Source organism: Pyrus communis, chromosome 4 (assembly GCF_041283825.1).
Source record: "Pyrus communis isolate YQ-2024b chromosome 4, ASM4128382v1, whole genome shotgun sequence".
NCBI lineage: Eukaryota > Viridiplantae > Streptophyta > Magnoliopsida > Rosales > Rosaceae > Pyrus > Pyrus communis.
The window spans coordinates 18,776,879-18,797,732 of record NC_142568.1 but is presented as its reverse complement, the minus strand read 5'-3'; the positions used below and the strand labels follow the sequence as shown (position 1 = coordinate 18,797,732).

Genomic DNA, 20,854 nt, shown 5'->3' with positions numbered 1-20,854 from the left:
CAAGTGAACAAATCAAATAATGCCACTGGCAAAATCCTACCACAGCAGCCAGAGCAATGCAAACATAACACAAGTAAAATCTGAAATTCGGATAACTTCAATGAAAATTGTCACTCCATGAAATGTCTTGGATTGAAAAATGAAAGTCAGTTTTTCAAATATAATCGCCCCGTTACATTCTCTCAATTTAGATAACGGCAACTATCAAAAAAAGGAAAACAAGGAACGAGCTTTCGCCTCATAAGGTAACTTTGAAAAGTAACCATACAAATGTTATTCACTTGCAATGAAAGGAAAACTAATTCACTACTTTTTGTGCTGCTTTATCTCTTTTGTTATACCTTCAGCAAGTGAATCGACATCATTGTTCTTCCCGAAAAATTTCACGAATTCCATCTCGGGGCTCATCAAGTACCTGCACAAAATAATCATTGATTTCAATATCGGAAGGACACAAACAACTAATTTTTCAACTTCCACTCGAGAAAATGTTGATACATACATGACTATGGAATGATCCACAAGATAATCTGAATCTTCTTCTGTTGTCTTCATATAGTACACACGATATGCACGAGCAACACTCCGTATCTCATCCGGTTTACCAGTTAAGCCAATCAGCTTTGGATGAAACTCTGAGACAGTTGAGAAAACATCAGGTAAGAACTTACATTATGTTATGTATGGTCATTCTTACTAGCTCTATGGTGCACACTAAAATCTTGAGATGTACCTTTCACATATTCACGGACTTGCTCAACGGTATCTCTTTCAGGATCAACGGATATGAACAGGGGTACTATCTCAATCCCTGCATCTTTCTCTGAACTCATGCAACAGACCATAAAAAATTTCAGGCATCACATGCTTGAGAATACAGAGAATAAAAGCTAGAGATCAAGCCTATTGAGATTTTATGATTTGCACTATCTGCGAGAAGAAAAAAAAGGGTAGACCCTTGTAAAAACGCAAGACTTACGTAATTTATCAACTGCAGCAGCTAGCTTTACTAACTCATCTGGGCAGATATCAGGGCAGTGAGTGAAACCAAAGTACATCAATGTCCATTTCCCCAAAAAATCCTTTTCAGTTACTCGCTTCCCATCATGGTTGATAAGATTGAATGGACCCCCAATGGCAGCTTTTCCCACAGATGGTCCCTGCTTTACTTCCTTTGACGCTTTAAATATTTCTGCAGAAAAACAAATGTCAATTAATAGAACAAAAGTCATTTTAAAAGAAGTAAAGAAGAGAAAAAACAAGCATTGAGCTTTGATACCTTATGAGAAAAAGAGAGAAGCAATGAGTTGATACAACATTAATTACATTTTACTCTACACTGAATTTAACCGGACATAAATATTTGAAATGAACAAGAATGCAAAGTGAAGTACTCAGTCAAAAAGACGTATTTAATAGGTGACATGGGTGTGCTTAGTCATGTATTGTGTGCCTAATATAGCCGTATGAGTATTTATCCCTGACTTAAATCAACATTAAGCACCTTAATCTACAAGTTAACTGACCAAGCTGGCGGGAATGTATTATACTTATTGAAGGCTGGAAGTGCATAAACATATTTAAAGCTTTTAACATACACAACCATCGTCTTCTGAGTCCAAGCTGAAAGCATTCTGAGAGAGAACAGAACAAAATGCTACTTTAACCTCATATCAGCATTGGCAGTAGATTGATAACACAACTACAAAGATTCTTTTGGAAAGGAAAATCCATTTGGCATAGCATAAAAACTTGATGACAGGTATTCGTTATGCATCAAAAACAACACGGGCAACATTAAAGTTCACCGTTGACAAAGTTGCAGACTCGTGAATACAAACCCAACATGCAAAACTCACATACATCCAACTCACCATAGTAGTCTACCTTCAATATGTTGTCTCTTTTCCTTGTCGTAATAGAGTATAATTCCGGCTCCAGTCGCCACCAGCAGCAGAAAACTCAACCACGAAACAGGCTGCAAAACCACGACAAAATCAAACGAAATGTCAATCACATCTTCACATTCAAATAACTAAGAAAAATCGTTCTATGGCCATTGTAAAGATTACCCCTCCGCGAATAGATTTCCCAGCATTACTACTTTCACTTGATTCCCCAGATTTGCTCCCTTCACCAGATTCACCAGATTTACCAGAATTACCAGAATTTTCATTTTCCGTGGTTTTGGGTTCTGGGTTTCTTTGATTTTCCGTCGTAGTATTGGGTGTCGTCGAAAAAAGACATCTTTGATAAATCGTCAACGACTGCGGTCCAATCGAACACCAAAAAAAAAAAAAAAATCAAAAACAAAATACAGAAAATGAAATAAGCTCGAGCTGTTTGGATGCAGAGAAACAAAAGGGAAATAAATAACGCGAAATCTTGAATCTTTACTTGCTTTTTCTCTAGAGTCAAACGGAGTATTAGCAGAAGAGAGTTGAAGTAGACGAACCTGTCCGAGGAGTGGAAGATGCCGATTTTGGAGACAGTCGGCGAGCGGTGGCCGTGGAATCCGCAATCCGGATCGGATCACTGAGCGGTTGACGTGGCGGAGATGGTTTACGGTTCTGCAAATGATGGACGCCATGGATCGTGGAGGAGAGGAGAGAATGCTAAACCCTTTTCGGTTTTCTGGGGAAGAAAGCTAAAACCCCTTCCAGATGTCGTTTATTCTCTTTTATCGGATTTGTAATTTGCCAAAAAATTTTTTATGGGCTTTACGTCTTTGATAGACAATTGAGTACCGGTTTGGAAATGCTTGCTTAGAATCGCTTTTGTTAGAAGTCCTTATCACAAACATGCTCAAATAATTGTGCATTTTGAATTAAAAAAAACTTGGATGGAGAAGCACCTAGAAGAAAAGTGTTAATGGGATCGAAAAGTAGTTTCAAAGTTTTTGTCAAACATTTGCCTGTTTAGAAACGCTTCTTTGAAAAGCACTTTTGCAAGCGTTTCCTATAAAAGCTCATCTATTAGCACGTCAATGTCAAAGTGCTTCTTGAAAAGGCACGTAATGTATTTCTTGAAGATGCAGTTAGCAGGCGCATTTTTCCAAATACTATTACAAGTGCTTTTAGTAATATTGTCAAAAGTTCTTTGAATGAGATATCGTCAAAAGTGCTTTTAGAGATATAAAAGTGCTTTTAATTATATTATAAACACGGCCGAACAAGGGTTGGCTAAAAGCATTGAAGCAATTACTAACACTTGATTGAGGTCGCATTTCTTCAAGATTAGAAGTTGTGCTCCATGAACCCAAATATTCTAAGAGCTTCTCTAATAAGAGATGCAAAAACCAATCCATTAGACAAGATGGAAAATGCTTATCTTTGCCAGAACAAATGTAAATAAAAAATAAATTTACACCTACCTAAAATTCAAAAATATTATGTGAGTCGTACATGCAGTTTTACATCTTAATTTTTCACGTCATGTCTTGCAAAACATCACCGATTAAGAATTGGAACGACATTATTTTTTTGTCAAGTGTGTAAGTTATGTAACTAACATGCTAATTACATTTGAAAGCAAATCTTAAACACTCAAAATTTATTTCCCCTCTTAAAGGAAGGAAATAGGATTCCATGTAACGATATACACATGTTTGTAACACGAGGCCTACGACCGCTCAAGCATCGCCCATCATTGACCGAGTATCACCGGACTTTGAAAGACTCATCGACCAAAGTATCACCGGTCTTTGAATGACTGCAGCCAGGAAGAACAAAAGCAGATGCCATCAGACGCAAAATATGTTATGTTTTCAAAGATTCTGAATGAACAAAATTTCAAAGAAAGGAAACTCACATCCTCCATGTTCTTTGAAAAATCCTTCATCTGCTCAGCAAGTTGTTCCTTCTTCTTTGCAGCTGTACAAGCAAAAACCATTTTATAACACCATCAGCATGATATATACTCAAAGGCGCAGTACAGCAAACAAAACAGCGTTAAGCACAAAGTAACCATTACCGATATTTTGAATATCTTCAATCCTCTTTGATGTCTTCACAGCAAACCTTTGGAATGCACGGCTGAAAAACCAGAAAAACTTTTATGTAAGGTATAAACAATGGTCATAGGGAAAAACTAGTCTGCGACTAGTCTAAACAGCATGCAGAAAATTTGTGTTATCTAAGGACATGGAAATTAGCAATGATCCCAATGATAGATAGTCGTCGCTCAGTAATGTAAATGCGAAGAAGCTCGTGTAAAAAAGTTAAGTCATGAATTAAGGACCAAATAACCACCACAGAGGACAACACCATCAAGATCACCCAAGTATATTATATAGCAAGAAGTGGAGAAAACTAAAAATCGAGAAAGAGATGAAAAAACAACGAAGCCTAAGACTTGACTTTCCTCATCCAAAGAATGCAGAACATAATTTCCAAGAAGATAGAAAAAGGTATCAGCTCTTTGGTTTTTTTTTTTTTTTTTTTAATTTTGCAGTCCTTTCTGACATCATTACAAGCCTACGCAGAGTCATCACTGGCACTGAAAGATAAAGAAATTTTTTCTCTAAAGGTGCAAATTATTCAGGAAGCAAATCATCCTAAAGGCCCCAAAAAGCAGCTGTATTTAACAACTAAAGAAATCGTTAAGAAAAATCTTCCGGGGTCCAATCAATTCAAACCATTATGCATCGCCAGTAGCGTAAATAGTTATCTCCACATCAATGTCCAGAATGCATCAAACCATAAAGTAAAACACCACGAAAAGAACATTAAAAGAATAGAATCCTTTCCTACAGTAACACCCAGAAATATGTTAAAATATTCTCAACCCTCCAAAGCGGCAGTGATTCAAATGTTACCGTAGATATCCAGATTTCGGTGAAATAAATGTTCATCAACGCATTAAAGTTTCGACGTGTTAGGACATACATGGCATGCGCCATGTGTCGCACAAATTGTACACATGGCGTGTGACTCAACAAAATCGGACGAATCACCTCATATTGAGAAGCGGTGCGGCGCACCTTGCATGAAGGGTATCAAAAGAAATACCCTTGGAGACAGCAAAATCTGAAGTCAAGGTGGAGATTGTTAGACAGATGGTTTCCAATAATGCCATTATTGATTAAACAAGTTTTTTCTCATTATGGGCAATGACGAGGTAAGCACACTTTTATTAAGTGGGAAAATTAGGCTATAAGTTAGGCCACAAAGATGGTGCTTGGTTGGGGAAGAAAAAAATTGTGATGGTGATTCATTCGCAAAGCCTATAAATAGACTTCTCCATCAAAATATCAGGCATCCCAAAATTATATATTCGAAGCAAAGCAACAAGAAAGAAGCAACGCATTTTGGCTTCTCTAGTTTCCTTGAGGCAATTGTTTGTTCAAGATCAAATCATCGTGACCCTTGGATTAACTACCCCTACATCACAAGAACCACCAAGCACCTCTACATGTGCCGGTTCCTCCATTCCCAAGAGCCAAAACCTTGTGGCCCTCGTTTATCCAAGATCAAGTCATCACGACCCTTGGATCAACAACACTATACATGTACACCTTCCGGAGATCGAATCAGATGATCAAGTTGTAAAGAGATTGTAACCTACAAATTCATTAACACAAAATTTACTTTGTACACGTGTTCTTGTTTCATTTGTTGCAAGATTCTCGTGTTTACAAATTTGGCATGCCCAATGGGACAATCTCTACCTCTCATCTCTCTCCGTTCAAGAAATCCAAGCACACTTCAAAGTCAATGGCATCAAAAAAGCTACATCGTACCTCAGAGACAGGGGGCAAGCAACTGTTGATGACTTGAAAGAACTCAATTTGGGCACAAGCGAAGAACCAAAGCCTATCTTTGTTAGTGCACTATTAAATCCGGACGAAGTAGAGGAATACCACAAACTGTTGCTGGAGTACAAAGACATATTCGCATGAACATACAAAACGATGCCAGGTCTGGACCCCGTCATCAGTGTACACCACCTCGCAGTCAACCCGGGGGTATGACTAGTGAAATAGGCTCAGAGGCGTTTCCGATTGGAGCTCATCCCCCAAATTGAAGCTAAGATTGATAAATTGATCGAGGCATGTTTCATTCAAGAAGTACAATACCCTAGGTGGATCTCAAACATTGTCATTGTTCTTAAGAAATCGAGACTGCGTGGAGTTCTGTGACTTGAACGATGCTTGCCCGAAATACGATTTTCCTCTCACAATCATCAAAATCATGGTGGACGCAACCACAGGCCACAAAGCCATATCTTTCATAGACGGTTATTCTGGTTACAACCAAATAAGAATGACACGAGTTAACAGCGTTTCTCACCCCAAAGGGTATCCACTGCTACAAAGTGATGCCCTTTGACCTAAAAAATACTGGAGCGACGTATCAACATGCCATGCAGAAAATTTTTGATGACATGCTTCACAAGAATGTTGAGTGATACATCGACGATATGGTGGTCAAAACCAAAAGGAGATCGGATCACTTGATGGATTTGTGAACAGTGTTCAACAGACTATGAAAATACAACCTTAAGAAGAACCCATTGAAGTGCATTTGGTGTTATGTCAGGTAAGTTCCTCGGCTTCATCGTCAAACATAACGACATCGAGGTTGATCAATCCAAAATCAAGGCCATCCAAAGTATGCTAGAGCCAAGGAACCTACATGAGTTAAAAAGCTTGCAAGGACGGCTTGCCTTCATCAAACGTTTTATCTCCAACCTGGCAGGACGTTGTCAACCGTTCAGTCAACTGATGAAGAAGGATGTTCCGTTCGTGTAGGACGAAGCCTGCCACAATGCCTTTGAAAGCATAAAAAGGTATTTATCAAGTCCACCTGTCTTGGGGGTGCTCGTGCCCGGAAAGCCGCTTATATTATACATCGCCGCTCAGGAAAGTTCAATTGGAGCACTATTAGCACAAGAGAATGAATCTCATAAAGAATGAGCGTTTTACTATCTTAATCGGACTCTCACTAGTGCCGAGTTGAACTACTCCCAGATAGAAAAAAATGTCCTTGCCCTTGTGTTTGCCATCCAGAAGCTCAAACATTACATGCACACATACACTATACACTTAATACGAGCCGACCCAGTTAAATATATCATGTCAAAGCCAGTCTACATCCTGGCAAAGGCCGTCAAAGGATAAGCTCTAGCAGACTTCTTGGCAAACCACCCGATCCCAGCCAATTGGGACATTTCAGATGACCTACCAGATGAAGAAGTGTTCTATGTCGATCTCTTTCCAGCATGGATGATGTTCTTTGATGGGTCAGCACGAGCGAATGGAGCAGGGATAGGCGTGGTGTTTGTATCACCACAGAGACAAGTTTTACCTTACTTTTTTTGCCTAAGTGAGCTATGTTCTAACAATGTCACAGAATACCAAGCCTTGATCATTGGACTCCAAATGGTAGTAGAGATGAAGATCCTGATGCTAGAGGTGTATGGGGATTCTAAACTAGTGATTAATCAACTCTTAACTGAATATGAAGTAAGAAGTGATGATCTTGTCCCATACTACCGGATGGCTACACAAGTGCTTCAAGGGTTCGATGCAGTCACACTAGAGCACGTTTCAATGAAGGAGAACCAAATGGCAGATGCTCTCACCAACTTGGCTTAAAGCATAATGCTGAGAGAAGGAGAAACTGTAAACATTCCGGTTTGCCAACAATGGGTGATCCCGTTCATCATCGAGTTACCATTGGAAGATGCAAATATCATCTCCGTGTTTCCTGTTAATATAGAAGAGTGGAGGCAACCATTGACTGACTACTTGGATCATGGAAAGCTACCGGACGATCCCAGGCACAGCACGGAAGTTAGACGACGAGCACCTCGCTTCCTTTACTACAAGGAGACACTTTATCAGCATTTTTTTTAGCGAGTGCTTCTCAGATGCTTGGAAGAAGAAGAGGCCAGCTAGGCGATAGAGGAAGCTCACTCAAGAATATGTGGAGCTTATTAGTTCGAACCTAAGCTGCATTTCCAACTGAAGAAAATGAGCTAATATTGGCCGACCATGGTGAAGGATTGCCTTAACTATGCAAAGAGGTGCAAAGTTTGCCAATTCCATGCCAACTTCATACATCAGTTACCAGAATCGTTACACCCGATTATTACCTCATGGCCTTTCGATGCATGGGGTTTGGATGTCGTTGGACCAATTTTGCCAAGTCGTCTGCAGAGGAAGCCTACATCTCGGTGGTGACGAACTATTTTTCCAACTGTGTGGAGGCTATCCTATTAAAGGAAGTAAAGAAGGAGACCGTGGTTCATTTCATAAAGGCTTATATCATTCACCGATATAGTGTGCCTCGTTACATAATTACGAACAATGGGAAGCAGTTCTCCAATTGCCTAATGGACGAGCTTTGCAAGAAGTCAAATTCAAACAGCACAAATCTTCGATGTATCACGCCCCAGCCAATGGTCTCACGGAAGCATTCAACAAGACTATATGCAACTTCTTGAAGAAGGTCGTTGGCCGGACCAAGAGAGACTGGCACGAGAAAGTAAGCGAAGCATTTTGGGCATACTGGACGATGCATCGAACGCCTACTCAAGCTACGCCGTATTTGCTCGTGTATGGTGTGGAGGCTATTTAGCCGTTGTAAAGCCAAATTCCCTCACTAAGGATGGCTATACAAGAAGGCTTGATTGATAAAAAGAATGCAAAGTTAATTCTTCAAGAGTTGGAAGCGTTGGATGAGAGAAGGCTCAAAGCTCAACAACACTTGGAGTGTTATCAAGCACAACTCTCCAAGGCCTTCAACAAGAAAGTTCGCCCTCGCTCTTTTCAAATGGGAGATCACGTCCTTGCATTGCGTAGGCCTATCATCACGACACACAAAATGAGAAGCAAATTCACCTCGAAGTGGGATGAACCTTACGTAGTACAAGAGGTCTACACAAACGGTGCTTACAAGATCGATGATGAAGATGGCTTGAGGATTGGCCCCATAAACGGCAAGTTCTTGAAGCGATACTATGCCTGGGAAAAAGACATGCTCCTCGCCCGCAAGAGCATAAACTGCGTACGACACCACACAAAAAAAAAATATATATATATATAAAACAAACATATTTGAACTCCGTGATGACTTGATCCCTTCCCAATCGAGGGTACGTAGACAGCTCGAACATTCAACTTCATGTTCAGTCACATAAAAAAAAAAGGGTTTGTTAAAGGTTTGACTAATGAAAGTCAATTTTATTACAAAGGCAATAAAAAAAGAAAATACATTGAAGACGCTACTTAAAAAACTATGTCATTGAAGCCATATCGCTGAATCATGAGCTCCAATGTCTTCAATGCATTGGTGTTTCCCATGAACAAGCAAGCGGCAAGAGCAATGTGAAGCAGAGAGTCTCAGAGGCGATGCAACCACAAGTGCAAATGATACATCATCTTGGAGGGAAAACTTCAGCTAAAGAAACTACCACTTCTGGTTGGGGGACAAATAAGGCAAGTGAAAATGAGTAAAATGGTAGCCAGCAGTTGCATCAAAAGCTTGTCATCACAATTACATCACAACTTGTCGTCACATTGGCTCGTCCTTATAGGCAACAGTGTGTCCTCATCTTCGCAGGCAAAGGCAATGCGTGCAATCCGGTGACTCCCTTGTGACATCAACATGCGTCGCAAAAACTTACAGGAAACCGCCACTAACTGTAGTAACTTGCAAGAAGCCTCTATTAATTGCAGAAAGCCTCCACTAATTGCAAATTCGTAGAAAGCCACCACTAACTGTGAGCACGGGTGAAAACACCTTTGTCAAAACAGCAAGGAAATTCCCTTGACAGCAGATTAAAAAAAAAAAAAAAAAAAAAAAAAAGTGATGGTGTCGTGGGTGGATATATATACATTGAATGAAATAAAACTTATCCTATTGATATCTCCAAGAAATTACAGATGTGCATACACATAAGCTAAAACAAACAAACAGGAGGAAACCTTCACAAAGGTTGCTCACGTGACGCCTTAATACTTGGCGGAACTCCAGAAAAAAAAGCACCAGAGGTTGATTATTTGGAGTCTCAATACTTGGTAAAACTCCAGATGACGAAAACAATAGATACATTTGGAATAAAGCCACAAACCTCTGATAATCACTTTGAACTCGACTTTTGGATTCTTGCAGTTGGTCAAGCTTTGTTTTCATGCTTGTTGAGTAATTGTTTGCAAGCATGTGCAACTCTCTATTTTCATGCTTGAGCTCTCTGATCTCTTGTCAAAGATTTCACACCTTAGCCATCAACGATTCAACTTAGCGAGTTCTAGCAAGTAGGCGTTGACCCATATTAGATACAATGTCCACATACTAAACACTAAAAGCTAGAAAGCCTTGAATAGCCAATTCATCAGACCGTTTTGAAAGTATCATGTTATCCTTAAGAATAAGAAGATTCTTAACTACCACTGTAGCGATTATGTTATTCTTCATCACAGAGTCTTTATTTTGTAAAATGACCATTAGCAGATAAGAATGATGGATGTCATATGTTGTCTTGAGGAGACATGTCTATATCTTCCACAACATTCAAGTCAAAACGACAATCAGATAGGCAAACCATTTTTAGAAATGATGAAGGAAAATGAGGTCAGATAAATCTCAAAAGTGCAAAGAAGAAAAATTTCTACAGATAGCAACTTTTTGAGCATGTTTTTTGAACACAATTGATGCCTTTAGGAAAAAAAAAAAGAAAAAAAAAGCAATAGAGCCACTTGTTCGAAAATCAAAGAGGCACCACTCTCTGAATTTCAAAAGTCAGATTTTCCTGAATAAAGTTCGTTGTCTTTTTTTAGACGCAATCTCAGCTTTTCGAATATCATGAGCAACTTTATCAAAGATCTCTGACAAAGTTGAAACGCATGAATTTTGCAATTCCAACTACGTCACTATTACCGACAAAAGTAAAAGAACAACACCACTACTTCATCCAAGATCAAGTCATCACGTAAAAAGATTATTAAAGAGTCACATGATCAGTTGTAAAGAGATTGTAACCCTACAAATTCATTAACACAAAATTTACTTTGTACACGTGTTCTTATTTCATTTGTCACTGGATTCTCGTGTTTACAAATTTAAAAAGGATGCATGAAGGGCATCGAAAGAAATACCCTTGGAGATGACATAATTTGAAGCCAAGGTGGAGATTGTTAGATAAATGGTTTCCAATAATGCCATTATTTATTAAACAATTTTTTTCTAATTATGGGCAATGACGAGACAAGTATACTTCAATTTTAATATTGTATTAAGTGGGAAAATTAAACCATAAGTTAGGCCACAAAAATGGTGCTCGACTGGGAAGAAAAATTGTGGTGGTGATTCATTCTCAAAGCCTATAAAGTGGTGCCTTTCCGATTTTTGAACAAGTAACGTTGTTGCCTCTTCTTTATAGAGGTATTGATTGTGTTCAAAAAGCACGCCCAAAAGGTTGCTGCTTGTAGAAATTTCCCATTTTTGTACTTCTGACATTTATCTGACCTGCCATGGAGGACATATGTCAACACATATAGGAATTTTCCAATAGCAAGTAGTGGTGTTGTTCTTTTACTCTAGTCGATAATAGTGATGTAATTGGAACTGTAAAATTTATGCGTTTCAACTTTGTCAGAGATCTTTGACAAAGTTGCACATGATATCCGAAAAGCTAAAATTTCGTTTGAAAAATGACAACGAACTTTATTTAGGAAAATCTGACTTTTGAAATTCAAAGAGTGGTGCATCTTCGATTTTTAAACAAGTGGCCTTGTTGCCTCTTCTTTTATAGAGGCATTGATTGTATTCAAAAAGCACGCTAACAAGTTGCTGCCTGTAGAAATTTTTCCCTTTTACACTTCTGAGATTTATCCGACATCATTTTCCTTCTTCATTTTTGAAAATGGTTTGCCCATTTGATCGTCGTTTTGACTTGAATGTTGTGGAAGATGCAGACATGTCTCCTCAAGAGGCACCCATCCTTCTTATCCGCTAATGGTCCTCTTACAGTTGGGGACACTGTGATGAATAACATAACAGCTACAGTGGTAACTAGGACTCTTCTCTCCCAAGGATAACATAATACTTTCAAAACGGTCAAACGAATTGATTATTCAAGATTCTCTGGCTTTCAATGTTCAATGTGCAAGCTATGTATCCAATATGGATCAATGCCTACTTGCTCGAACTCGCCAAGTTGAATCATTGATAGTTGAGGTGTGAAATCTTAGACAGGAGATCAGAGGGTTTAAGCATGAAAATAGAGAGTTGCACATACTTGCACGCAATTACTCAATGAGCATGAAAAGAAAGCTTGACCAACTGCAAGAATCCAAAAGTCGGATTTAAAGTGATTATTAGAGATTTGTGGCTTTATCCTAAAAGCACCTATTGCCTTCGCCATTTGAAGTTTTACCAAGTATTAAGGCTTCAAATAATCAACCTTTGGTATTTCTTCTTTATGAAGTTCCGCCAAGTACTGAGACATCACATGAGCAACCTTTATGAAGACTCCCTCATGTTTGTTTGTTTTAACTCGTGTATGCACATATCTATAATTTCTTAAAGATATCAATAAATAAGTTTTATTTCATTCAATGTATACATATCTACCCACGACACCATCATTTTTTTTGTTTTTTTTTTTTTGTTTGTATCTGTTGTCAGCACATTAGTGAATTTCCTTCTTAGTTTGACGAAAGTTCTTTCACCTATGCTTACAACTGGTGGTGGCTTTCTGCGAATTTGCAATTAGTGACGGCTTTCTGCAAGTTTCTGCATTTAGTTGTGGCTTCCTATAAGTTTCTGCAGTTAGTGGCGGTTTCCTGCAAGTTTCTGTAACAAATGAATCAAGAATACGTGTATAAAGTAAATTTTGTGTTAATGAATTTATAGGGTTATAATCTCTTTACAACTTGATCTTTTGATTCGTTCTCCGAAAGGTGCAGATGTATAGTTTTGTTGATCCAAGGGTCGCAATGACTTGATCTTTGATGAACGAGGGCCGCAAGGCTTTGGCTCTTGGCAATGGAGGAACCGGCACGTGTAGGGGTGCTTGGTGGTTCTTGTGAAGTAGAGGTTGTTAATCCAATGATCACAAGGACCTGATCTTGAACAAACGATTACCTTAAGGAAACTAGAGAAGCCAAAAATGGTTGGCTTCGAACATATAATTTTAGGATGCCTGATACTTTGATGGAGAAGTTTATTTATAGGCTTTGAGAATAAATCATCACCACAATTTTTCATTCCATTCGAGCATTATTTTTGTGGCCTAATTTTCCCACTTAATACAATATTAAAATTGAAGTGTGGTTACCTTGTCATTGCCATAATGAGAAAAACTTGCTTAATCAATAATGACATTATTGGAAGCCATCTGTTTAACAATCTCCACCTTAGCTTTAGATTTTGCCATGCACTCATTTTCATAGGTAGGGGTGCACCACACCGCTTCTCAATATGAGGTGATTCGTCCGATTTTATTGAGTCACACATTATGTGTACAATTTGTGCGACACGTAGCGCATGCCATGTATACCCTAGCACGTCGAAACTTTAATATATTGGTCAACATTTATTTCATCGAAATTTTGATGTTTACCGTTACACTGCAGATTTTCAAAAGCTTTGAACTTATTTTGCTTTTGGGAGCATCCAATCAGGAATCTAATCGTCCCGACGGCTTATTGAGAAGCTTAATTCACTAGCTCAATAGTCATCAGCACGCGAACACTCAAACAACATCAAAACCTTATCCTATCAGATGGGCTAAATGTCCGACTAGCTCAATATTCATCAGCGTGAACAATCAAACAAAAACAAAAAATTCCCACCACACAAAACACACTCCCTATCACAGAAAATTGAAATACAGCAATAAAGATCATTCTCTTGTGGCGAACGTTTCCTCAAAGCATGCAAAGCCGAAGCGCCATAAAATGTTGGCGCCCCAGATGAGAGCAAAATCAGAGCTTTGGCTTAATTTTGCTTCAAGGGAACGAGCCAGTCGGGAACGGAGAGTTCCGTGTGGCCAGAGAATGAAGCTTTCAACAAATCAAACCCAATCAAATAGGATCAATGATTCAAAAGTATCGAGACAAAGTACCTGTTGGCGAGGCTATCGACCAGAAGCTCATTGACGAGGTACGACACGACTCTGTTCATGAAATTCCCACCGCCCGCCATGGCTGCTTGCTTACGTCACCTGACCAAAAAGAGAGAAAATTCGCACTCGATTCATAGAGAAGAGGGGCGAGAGATTCGACTAAACCCGATAGCATAAGCCTCAGGTTTGATTTGTACGTAAAATTGAGAAACTTGAACGAATTTTGATTGGGATTGGGATTTGGATTTAAACCCTAATGTTATTGGGGATTGAGAGAACCCTAATTTTTTTGGGGGAATTTTACCTGAACAGTGTTGGCGATCAGACGTTCGCGTCGCTTCTCAAATCCCCCCGAGAGATGAATGGGGAGGTGGCTTTGAGCCGCAGTCAAATGGAGTTTGCAACAATCTTCTATTCTTTGGGCCCTAGGCCCACGGCCTAAATTCATACTAACCTTTTTGGGAAATAATCAGTATTAATTTGTAAAGATTGAAAACGAAAAATTGAGCAATTCATTACTTGCATTTTAAATAATTTATTAAACAACTTTAATTTAACTCCCTTCAATTCATTTCTTTCTCACTCGGTTAAGAATTAGTAAACCATGTCATAGTTGTATTAACCAAGCAATTTTTTCGAGTTGAAATACGGTTGTACTTCAATTTACTTTTAAGATTAATTTTGTGACAAAACGAGTGTTTTATGTGCGGGCAAAAAACTTACATGAAATATATAATAGAGTATTACAATGATGATAATACAAGTCAATCACACATTATTATGTGCTAATAAAACCCATCTCGTACACACAATGCCTAACATGGTAGTCATGTGACTTCATTTGATAAAATTTTAGAAATTGTACTTGTATGTAAGTTATTTGGACTTGTCAACTAATACATGAAAGATTGTGTGCAGAACAAATAACAAACAGGCAAGAAAGTACACCAAAGAAGATACGAACTTTTCTTCATGAACATCAGTGCTTTCCACACCCAAATATGCAGCCGCTCTCTCTCTCTCTCTCTCTCTCTCTCTCTCTCTCTCAAGCCATATGAATTGTATATTCCACACTTCTCCAGTAGCGTGTTGAAGAAGCCACAAAATACTAGGCCTGAAAACAGCCCACAAACTTTTGTTGGTATGCCAAGTTAGCGGTCAAGGTACCCTTTCTGTCGAATAAATGATCATTTGGCTGTGGTTGTGCTTTTGAAATAGCAAAAAGCGGTTGAAGAAGCCACAAAATACTAGGCCTGAAAACAGCCCACAAACTTTTGTTGGTATGCCAAGTTAACAGTCAAGGTACCCTTTCTGTCGAATAAAGGATCCTTTGGCTGTGGGTGTGCTTTTGTAATAGCAAAAAGCGATTCCTAATAAGTAAAAGCGCATTAGTTCAAAAAATGATCGTTTGGCAAACATTTTAAAAGTGCTTTTAGCTAGAAATAGAAGCACTAAAAAGCACATAAGAGGTAAACAAGGGAAGCACTTTGCTCCCTTTAATGATTTTTTTTCAATTCCAAAATTATCCCTATTTTTTAATTTGCAAAGTCTAAAATGCCATTCCACTTTATAAAATCATCAAAACTACCATCACCAATTTTTTCTAGGGTTGCACATTGAAACCCCAAAAGGTTTTTTTTATTTTCAGATTATTTTGGAGGCTAGAGCAGTCCACTTGGTCTCCATCTTCCCAAATCTCTCTACATCTTTATAACCTGAAATTTTTGTGAAGGTATGTATGTTATTTCTTATCATAAATTTGTATGTAGTGTGAGAATTTTATTGATTATATATTATTTTTGTCAAAATCGTCATGAATTGACTTGAAAGCAATAAAATATGGTCTCACAATTGAAACAAAAGGAGAAAACATACCAAACCTTCGGCCTCCTGTTGATGGAGAATAAGTGTCCCATGAATATATGGATCTTTAAAAGATCACCCTGTTTAAGAGAAAAGAAAGCCCTCTTATTATTATCTGTAGCATTATATGGATCTTTAAAATAGTAACGCAATACACAAAGTCATTCAAACAAGAAGGTTTCATATCCTTTGAGTCGAACATATCCTTTGAGTCGAACATACATATAGATTATTATTAGCCCACATGTCATAACTAATTATTAGTCGAACATGCATATAGATTATTACATGAGGATAGAGATAAAGAGATTGTTGATGAAAAAATTGCTAATCTTCTTATATCTAGTTAATACTTATTTCACATTTAATTGTCATGCAACTATAATGTGTTCTTTTTATTTTATTTTATTTTAAGAAACAAACATATGTTCTTAATAAGTATGTATACAGCCCGTACCTTCGGAGCACTTCATCATGTGTCAGCACGCGAGGAGGCGATGGTATTAGGATGGTCGATGGTACGAATTTGGACGGTTGGATTGTTTAGTTTACCTCTGTTTAATGTTGTGAAACATGACTTGCAGGGCAATTTACCATGGTAAATCAGCCAAAAATTAACCTGCTCCTGTTACTATTGAAGTATCTACTATAATTGATGGTAGGGTTTGTCTAGTTGTGCTTGTTTAGTTGGTGATGAATAACAACTCATTGTCATCTTACTTTCAGCTAGGGCTAGCTGTTTGTTTGTTTACTTTAGGCTTATTTAAGAGCAATATTCCCTCATCATGTAAAGCTAGGTATTAGTTTAAGTTAGAGATAGTGGAGGTCAGGTCTTCACACATGCTTGCTGAGCTGCCATCCCAGCTGCCATCCCAGTCCGCACCATTCCTCCACATGCTTGCTGAGCTGCCATCCCAGCTGCCATCCCAGTCCGCATCATTCCTCCACTTTCTTTCTTGTATTCCTATCCTATTTATGGTTGATCTTGTAAACTATTTTAGACATGAAATATACATAAAATTGTCCACATGGTATCAGAGCAGTGATTCCTCTTGGACCTGCTTCTGTGTTCTTCCGAAAAAAAAAACCCACCAAATCCAAACCAGTTGAGCCATTATGGCCATACCAGCAGAAAAAACTTCAAAAAACGAAACCATGGATACCAATCCAATTCAACGTTTAAGCTCAGTGCTTCTAAACGAATTCAACTACCTGCCCTGGTCACGAGCTATTTCTCTCGCTCTTGGAGGACGTGGAAAGCTCCCTTTCATTCAAAAGGATGACATCATCCCCGAAACAACTGCACCAGATTATGCAGCACGGGTATCCCAAGATCAACTTATCATGTCTTGGCTGTTAAACTCTATGGAACCAAAGATGGCTGAGATTTTCAGCTACTCAGTATCATCTCACCAACTTTGGAATTCCGTACGAGACATGTATGAAGATCTAAACAACGCTGCGCGAGTCTTTCAGCTGAAGAAAGATCTTACGGAATTACAACAGGGAAATCTCTCTTTTGTTCAACATCTTGGCAACTTAAAGGCAAAATGGAATGAATTGGATCTCTACAGACCTCATACCACGGACACAACCATTCTTTTAAAGCGTGCTGAAGAAGACAAAGTGTTCCAGTTGCTTGCCAGCATTGGACCAGATTATGAAGATCTTAGAAGCCATCTCTTAATGACACCTGAACTTCCCACTTTACAGATGGTCTGCAACGTTATTCAACGTGAAGAAGTAAGAAAGAAGGTTATGAACGCAGACATGGTCATTGGAGAATCAAATTTTAGGCCATCAGAAGCAAGAGCCTTCACCTTCTCCAAACCATACAAGGGAAAACGACCAGACTTAAAGTGTTCTCACTGTGTGAAGATAGGTCGTACAGGTATTGAACACATAAAAGAGAAGTGCTGGATTCTTTATCCAGAACTTAAACCTAAGTTCAATGACGATGGAAGAGCACCAAGAAACCAAATGAAGCCTGCCTACACTCCTAGAGGAAATCTTGTTTGCGACAATGTCTCCAATAATGTGATAAACTCTTCCTCTAGTCCCATTGCTCTCATAAATGAATTCGCTAACTTCTTGCAACAGAAACAAGGAGCAACAAATCATGAAACTCCTTCAGCCATGCTCGGCAAGTTTGCTGGCTTTCTCAAACAATCAAACTCAGTGTCACAAAATGACATGCCAGGTATTATTGCAACTATCTCCACTGCTTTGGATCTTAGTAATAGTTGTGATTTTTGGATAGTTGACTCAGGAGCTACATATCACATGACTAACGATGCATCTTTACTAAATGATTTTCAAAAATTTTCCACTCCTTCTTTTGTCTCCGTAGCTAATGGCACCAAAGTTCATATAGTAGGCAGAGGGAAACTCAAAATTTTTTCGAGTAAAAAAGAATCCCTTGTCATGCATGTCCTTTCTTGAAGGAAAATTTGTGAAAAACAAGTTCATTTGAGCAACATCAACAACATGCAATTAACAATTAAAAGGCGGAATCATGTTTATATGCACTCAAAAACAAAACTTAACCCATGAACTTCAAAGCCTAGTAGATAGGTGAACCAAGACTCAACTCAAAAACAAAGTGAGTTGAGAAATCAATACCTTTGTAGATTCCTCTTTGCATAAGCAAAGGCTAATCACCCAAAGAGAGGGCCTTCATTCCTTGCATCTTAGATCCATGGATTTGGATGAATGAAAAGGTTTCTCCAAGTTCCCAAAATTGAGAACCTCTAAGTCTCCACACCAAGGTAAGATTGGAGAAGAAAAATGAGTGACCTTGAGGAAGTAAGATTGCTAGATGTTTTTCCTCAAGGTGGCCGGCCATTTCTTGAGAGAAAGGAGAGTTTGTTCTCATCTTTACTCCTTAGAAAACCCTAAGGATGAAATGGCTATAAAGATGTCTTTATACCACCTCACAATGGAGTGGCAAACTTGCAATTAAGCCAAGTTCACTACCCTCCTCTAAATGGCCGAATTTAAGGGGATTTATTGGGCTATTTGGGCCTTTGTGAATCATTATTTATTAAGTTGTCATACAACTTAAGTCAATGGACTTGACGTTCGAAGCCCATTGGGCCTTAAGGTCCAAAACTATCCCGAGGTCTTTAACGAACTTATTCGTTTGATTAATTAACATATTAATTAATCCTTGCCATAAATAATTAAACCATTTAATTATTCTTACTCATCTCCGTTGAATCTTCAATCTTTACCTTACACGGTGTACGATCCATTAGGTTCCTTTTAGCGAGGTAGTGGGCGATTCAAACTCTTTCAAATCGATTGTGAATTGAAACTTACTTTCAATTCTCCCGTTAGTGATAATACACTTTTAGGGCTTCCACAAACCATGGTTGACGCCTAGCAGCATGTCATGGTTACCCAAGCTAATCAGAAGAGGTGGAGAACCTATTCAGTTTTAGGATTACAAATGCAATACGGTCTTTCTCTAATACAATACTCTTGACCACATTGTTTGGTTTGATAGTTTATTCATGTCTACTATCCAATGTGAGTCTTGTGCTTATATGATTACCTTGAATGTGATTTGGAACGCATTCCAACATCTCATTCATACTCTGGCCAGAGATTCTAAATCATATCATAGAGTATTCTCCCTCAAACAGTTTGAAGGTTAGAGATCCCTTGTTGCGCATTCACTTGCCTCCATGGCTAAGTGGCTTAACCCCAACGATGCCGTGGACACCCTCCTGATGGAGTGACTTTGACATAATCAAAGATTAAGGACCTAACCACAAGACAACTGTGATGCCTCAGGTCAAAAGACTAATTTGCATTATCCCAACCATGAGTTCTCATGTGACATGAATATGAGAACTCTTCGTTGATCGTGTTCAGTGAACTCATTCTCTATTGAGCACCTACATGCTTGTCTTGATGTCACACACACCAATGACTCGAGACTAGTCACTCTCCCTGAGAGAAGACATAGCACGTACTGATCTTAACGGACTGTCAATGCCCAATTGACAATCCTATGATCAGGAACGTTTAGGATGTGTCAACGAAAGAATGGTCTCATGAATCTAACTTCTTTAGATCGCATTCTTCCAATCACATATTCCTTGGACTTATCGTTTAAGCATATAACATTTATATGAGACGGCTCAAACAATAATCTTTGCCCTTAATATTAAACTAGATTAGTTTAACATGTGAAATGTCCATAAAGTATCATCATATGATTGGTTTTAGGGCACATTTCCAACACTTCTTTTCCTTTCAAACTATTGTCAGTAGGAAAAATAACACATTTGCTAAATTGTCTTGCAATTTTTTCAACTCACTATGTGATTTTCCAGGACCAAGTTTCGAAGGAAACGATTGGTAAAGGGTTCTTCCTCAATGGACTGTACTATGTCAAATTCTCTTCAAGTTTCCAAAAAGGTTTCTACGTAAACTCAAGCACTATAAACAAGGAGAAGCTGTGGCACATAAGATTAGCTCACCCTTCTTCACATGTTATGTCTTTCCTTTTTCCTAGTTTCTGTAAAGTGATTCCAGATTGTGAAGTTTGTCAAAAATCTAAGTTCACCAGGTTACCCTTTCCCCACTCTCTCTCTAGAGCTACCAAAGCATTTGAAATAGTCCATTCTGACATTTGGGGACCTGCCACATTAGAGTCCTTTGATGGTTACAGATTTTACATATCGTTCATTGATGATTTCTCTAGAACTACCTTTGTGTATTTACTTAAATTCAAGCATGAAGCTTTCCAGTGTTTCAAAAATTTTCATAAATTAATTCAAAATCATTTTAACTCTAAAATTGGCATCTTAAGGTCTGATAATGGGTCTGAGTACACGTCCAAAATCATGACAACTTACTTAAGTGAGCATGGAATTTTGCAACAAACAAGTTGTGTAGGAACGCCACA

At 38.4% G+C, this 20,854-nt stretch overlaps 3 protein-coding genes across 4 annotated transcripts; 1 reads left to right on the top strand and 2 right to left on the bottom strand.

The window, feature by feature from the left end:
* Window positions 1-107: 107 nt before the first annotated feature.
* Window positions 108-2,748, bottom strand: LOC137723620 (cytochrome c oxidase assembly factor HCC1). Its single transcript, XM_068462818.2, has 7 exons — window positions 2,456-2,748; window positions 2,073-2,267; window positions 1,888-1,978; window positions 980-1,192; window positions 734-823; window positions 503-635; window positions 108-415 (listed from the first exon to the last, which is right to left on the bottom strand). The coding sequence occupies exons 1-7, from the start codon at window positions 2,588-2,590 to the stop codon at window positions 307-309; spliced, it is 966 nt and encodes a 321-aa protein (XP_068318919.1). The 5' UTR covers window positions 2,591-2,748; the 3' UTR covers window positions 108-306.
* A 603-nt stretch (window positions 2,749-3,351) lies between these two features.
* LOC137723671 (uncharacterized) lies at window positions 3,352-14,503 on the bottom strand. 2 transcript variants are annotated; one of them, XM_068462870.2, is made up of 5 exons: window positions 14,378-14,503; window positions 14,074-14,172; window positions 3,973-4,034; window positions 3,811-3,872; window positions 3,352-3,711 (listed from the first exon to the last, which is right to left on the bottom strand). In XM_068462870.2, exons 2-5 carry the CDS (start codon window positions 14,151-14,153, stop codon window positions 3,694-3,696), a joined length of 222 nt encoding a protein of 73 aa, XP_068318971.1. In that variant the 5' UTR covers window positions 14,154-14,172; window positions 14,378-14,503; the 3' UTR covers window positions 3,352-3,693. The 2 variants fall into 2 exon arrangements, with proteins under 2 accessions (XP_068318971.1, XP_088548873.1); XM_088692747.1 differs by lacking the exon at window positions 14,378-14,503 and having other exon boundaries at window positions 3,534-3,711; window positions 14,074-14,295.
* Window positions 14,504-17,091: 2,588 nt separating this feature from the next.
* Window positions 17,092-20,308, top strand: LOC148697583 (uncharacterized). Its single transcript, XM_088691957.1, has 2 exons — window positions 17,092-18,136; window positions 20,280-20,308. The coding sequence occupies exons 1-2, from the start codon at window positions 17,092-17,094 to the stop codon at window positions 20,306-20,308; spliced, it is 1,074 nt and encodes a 357-aa protein (XP_088548083.1).
* Window positions 20,309-20,854: the final 546 nt, after the last annotated feature.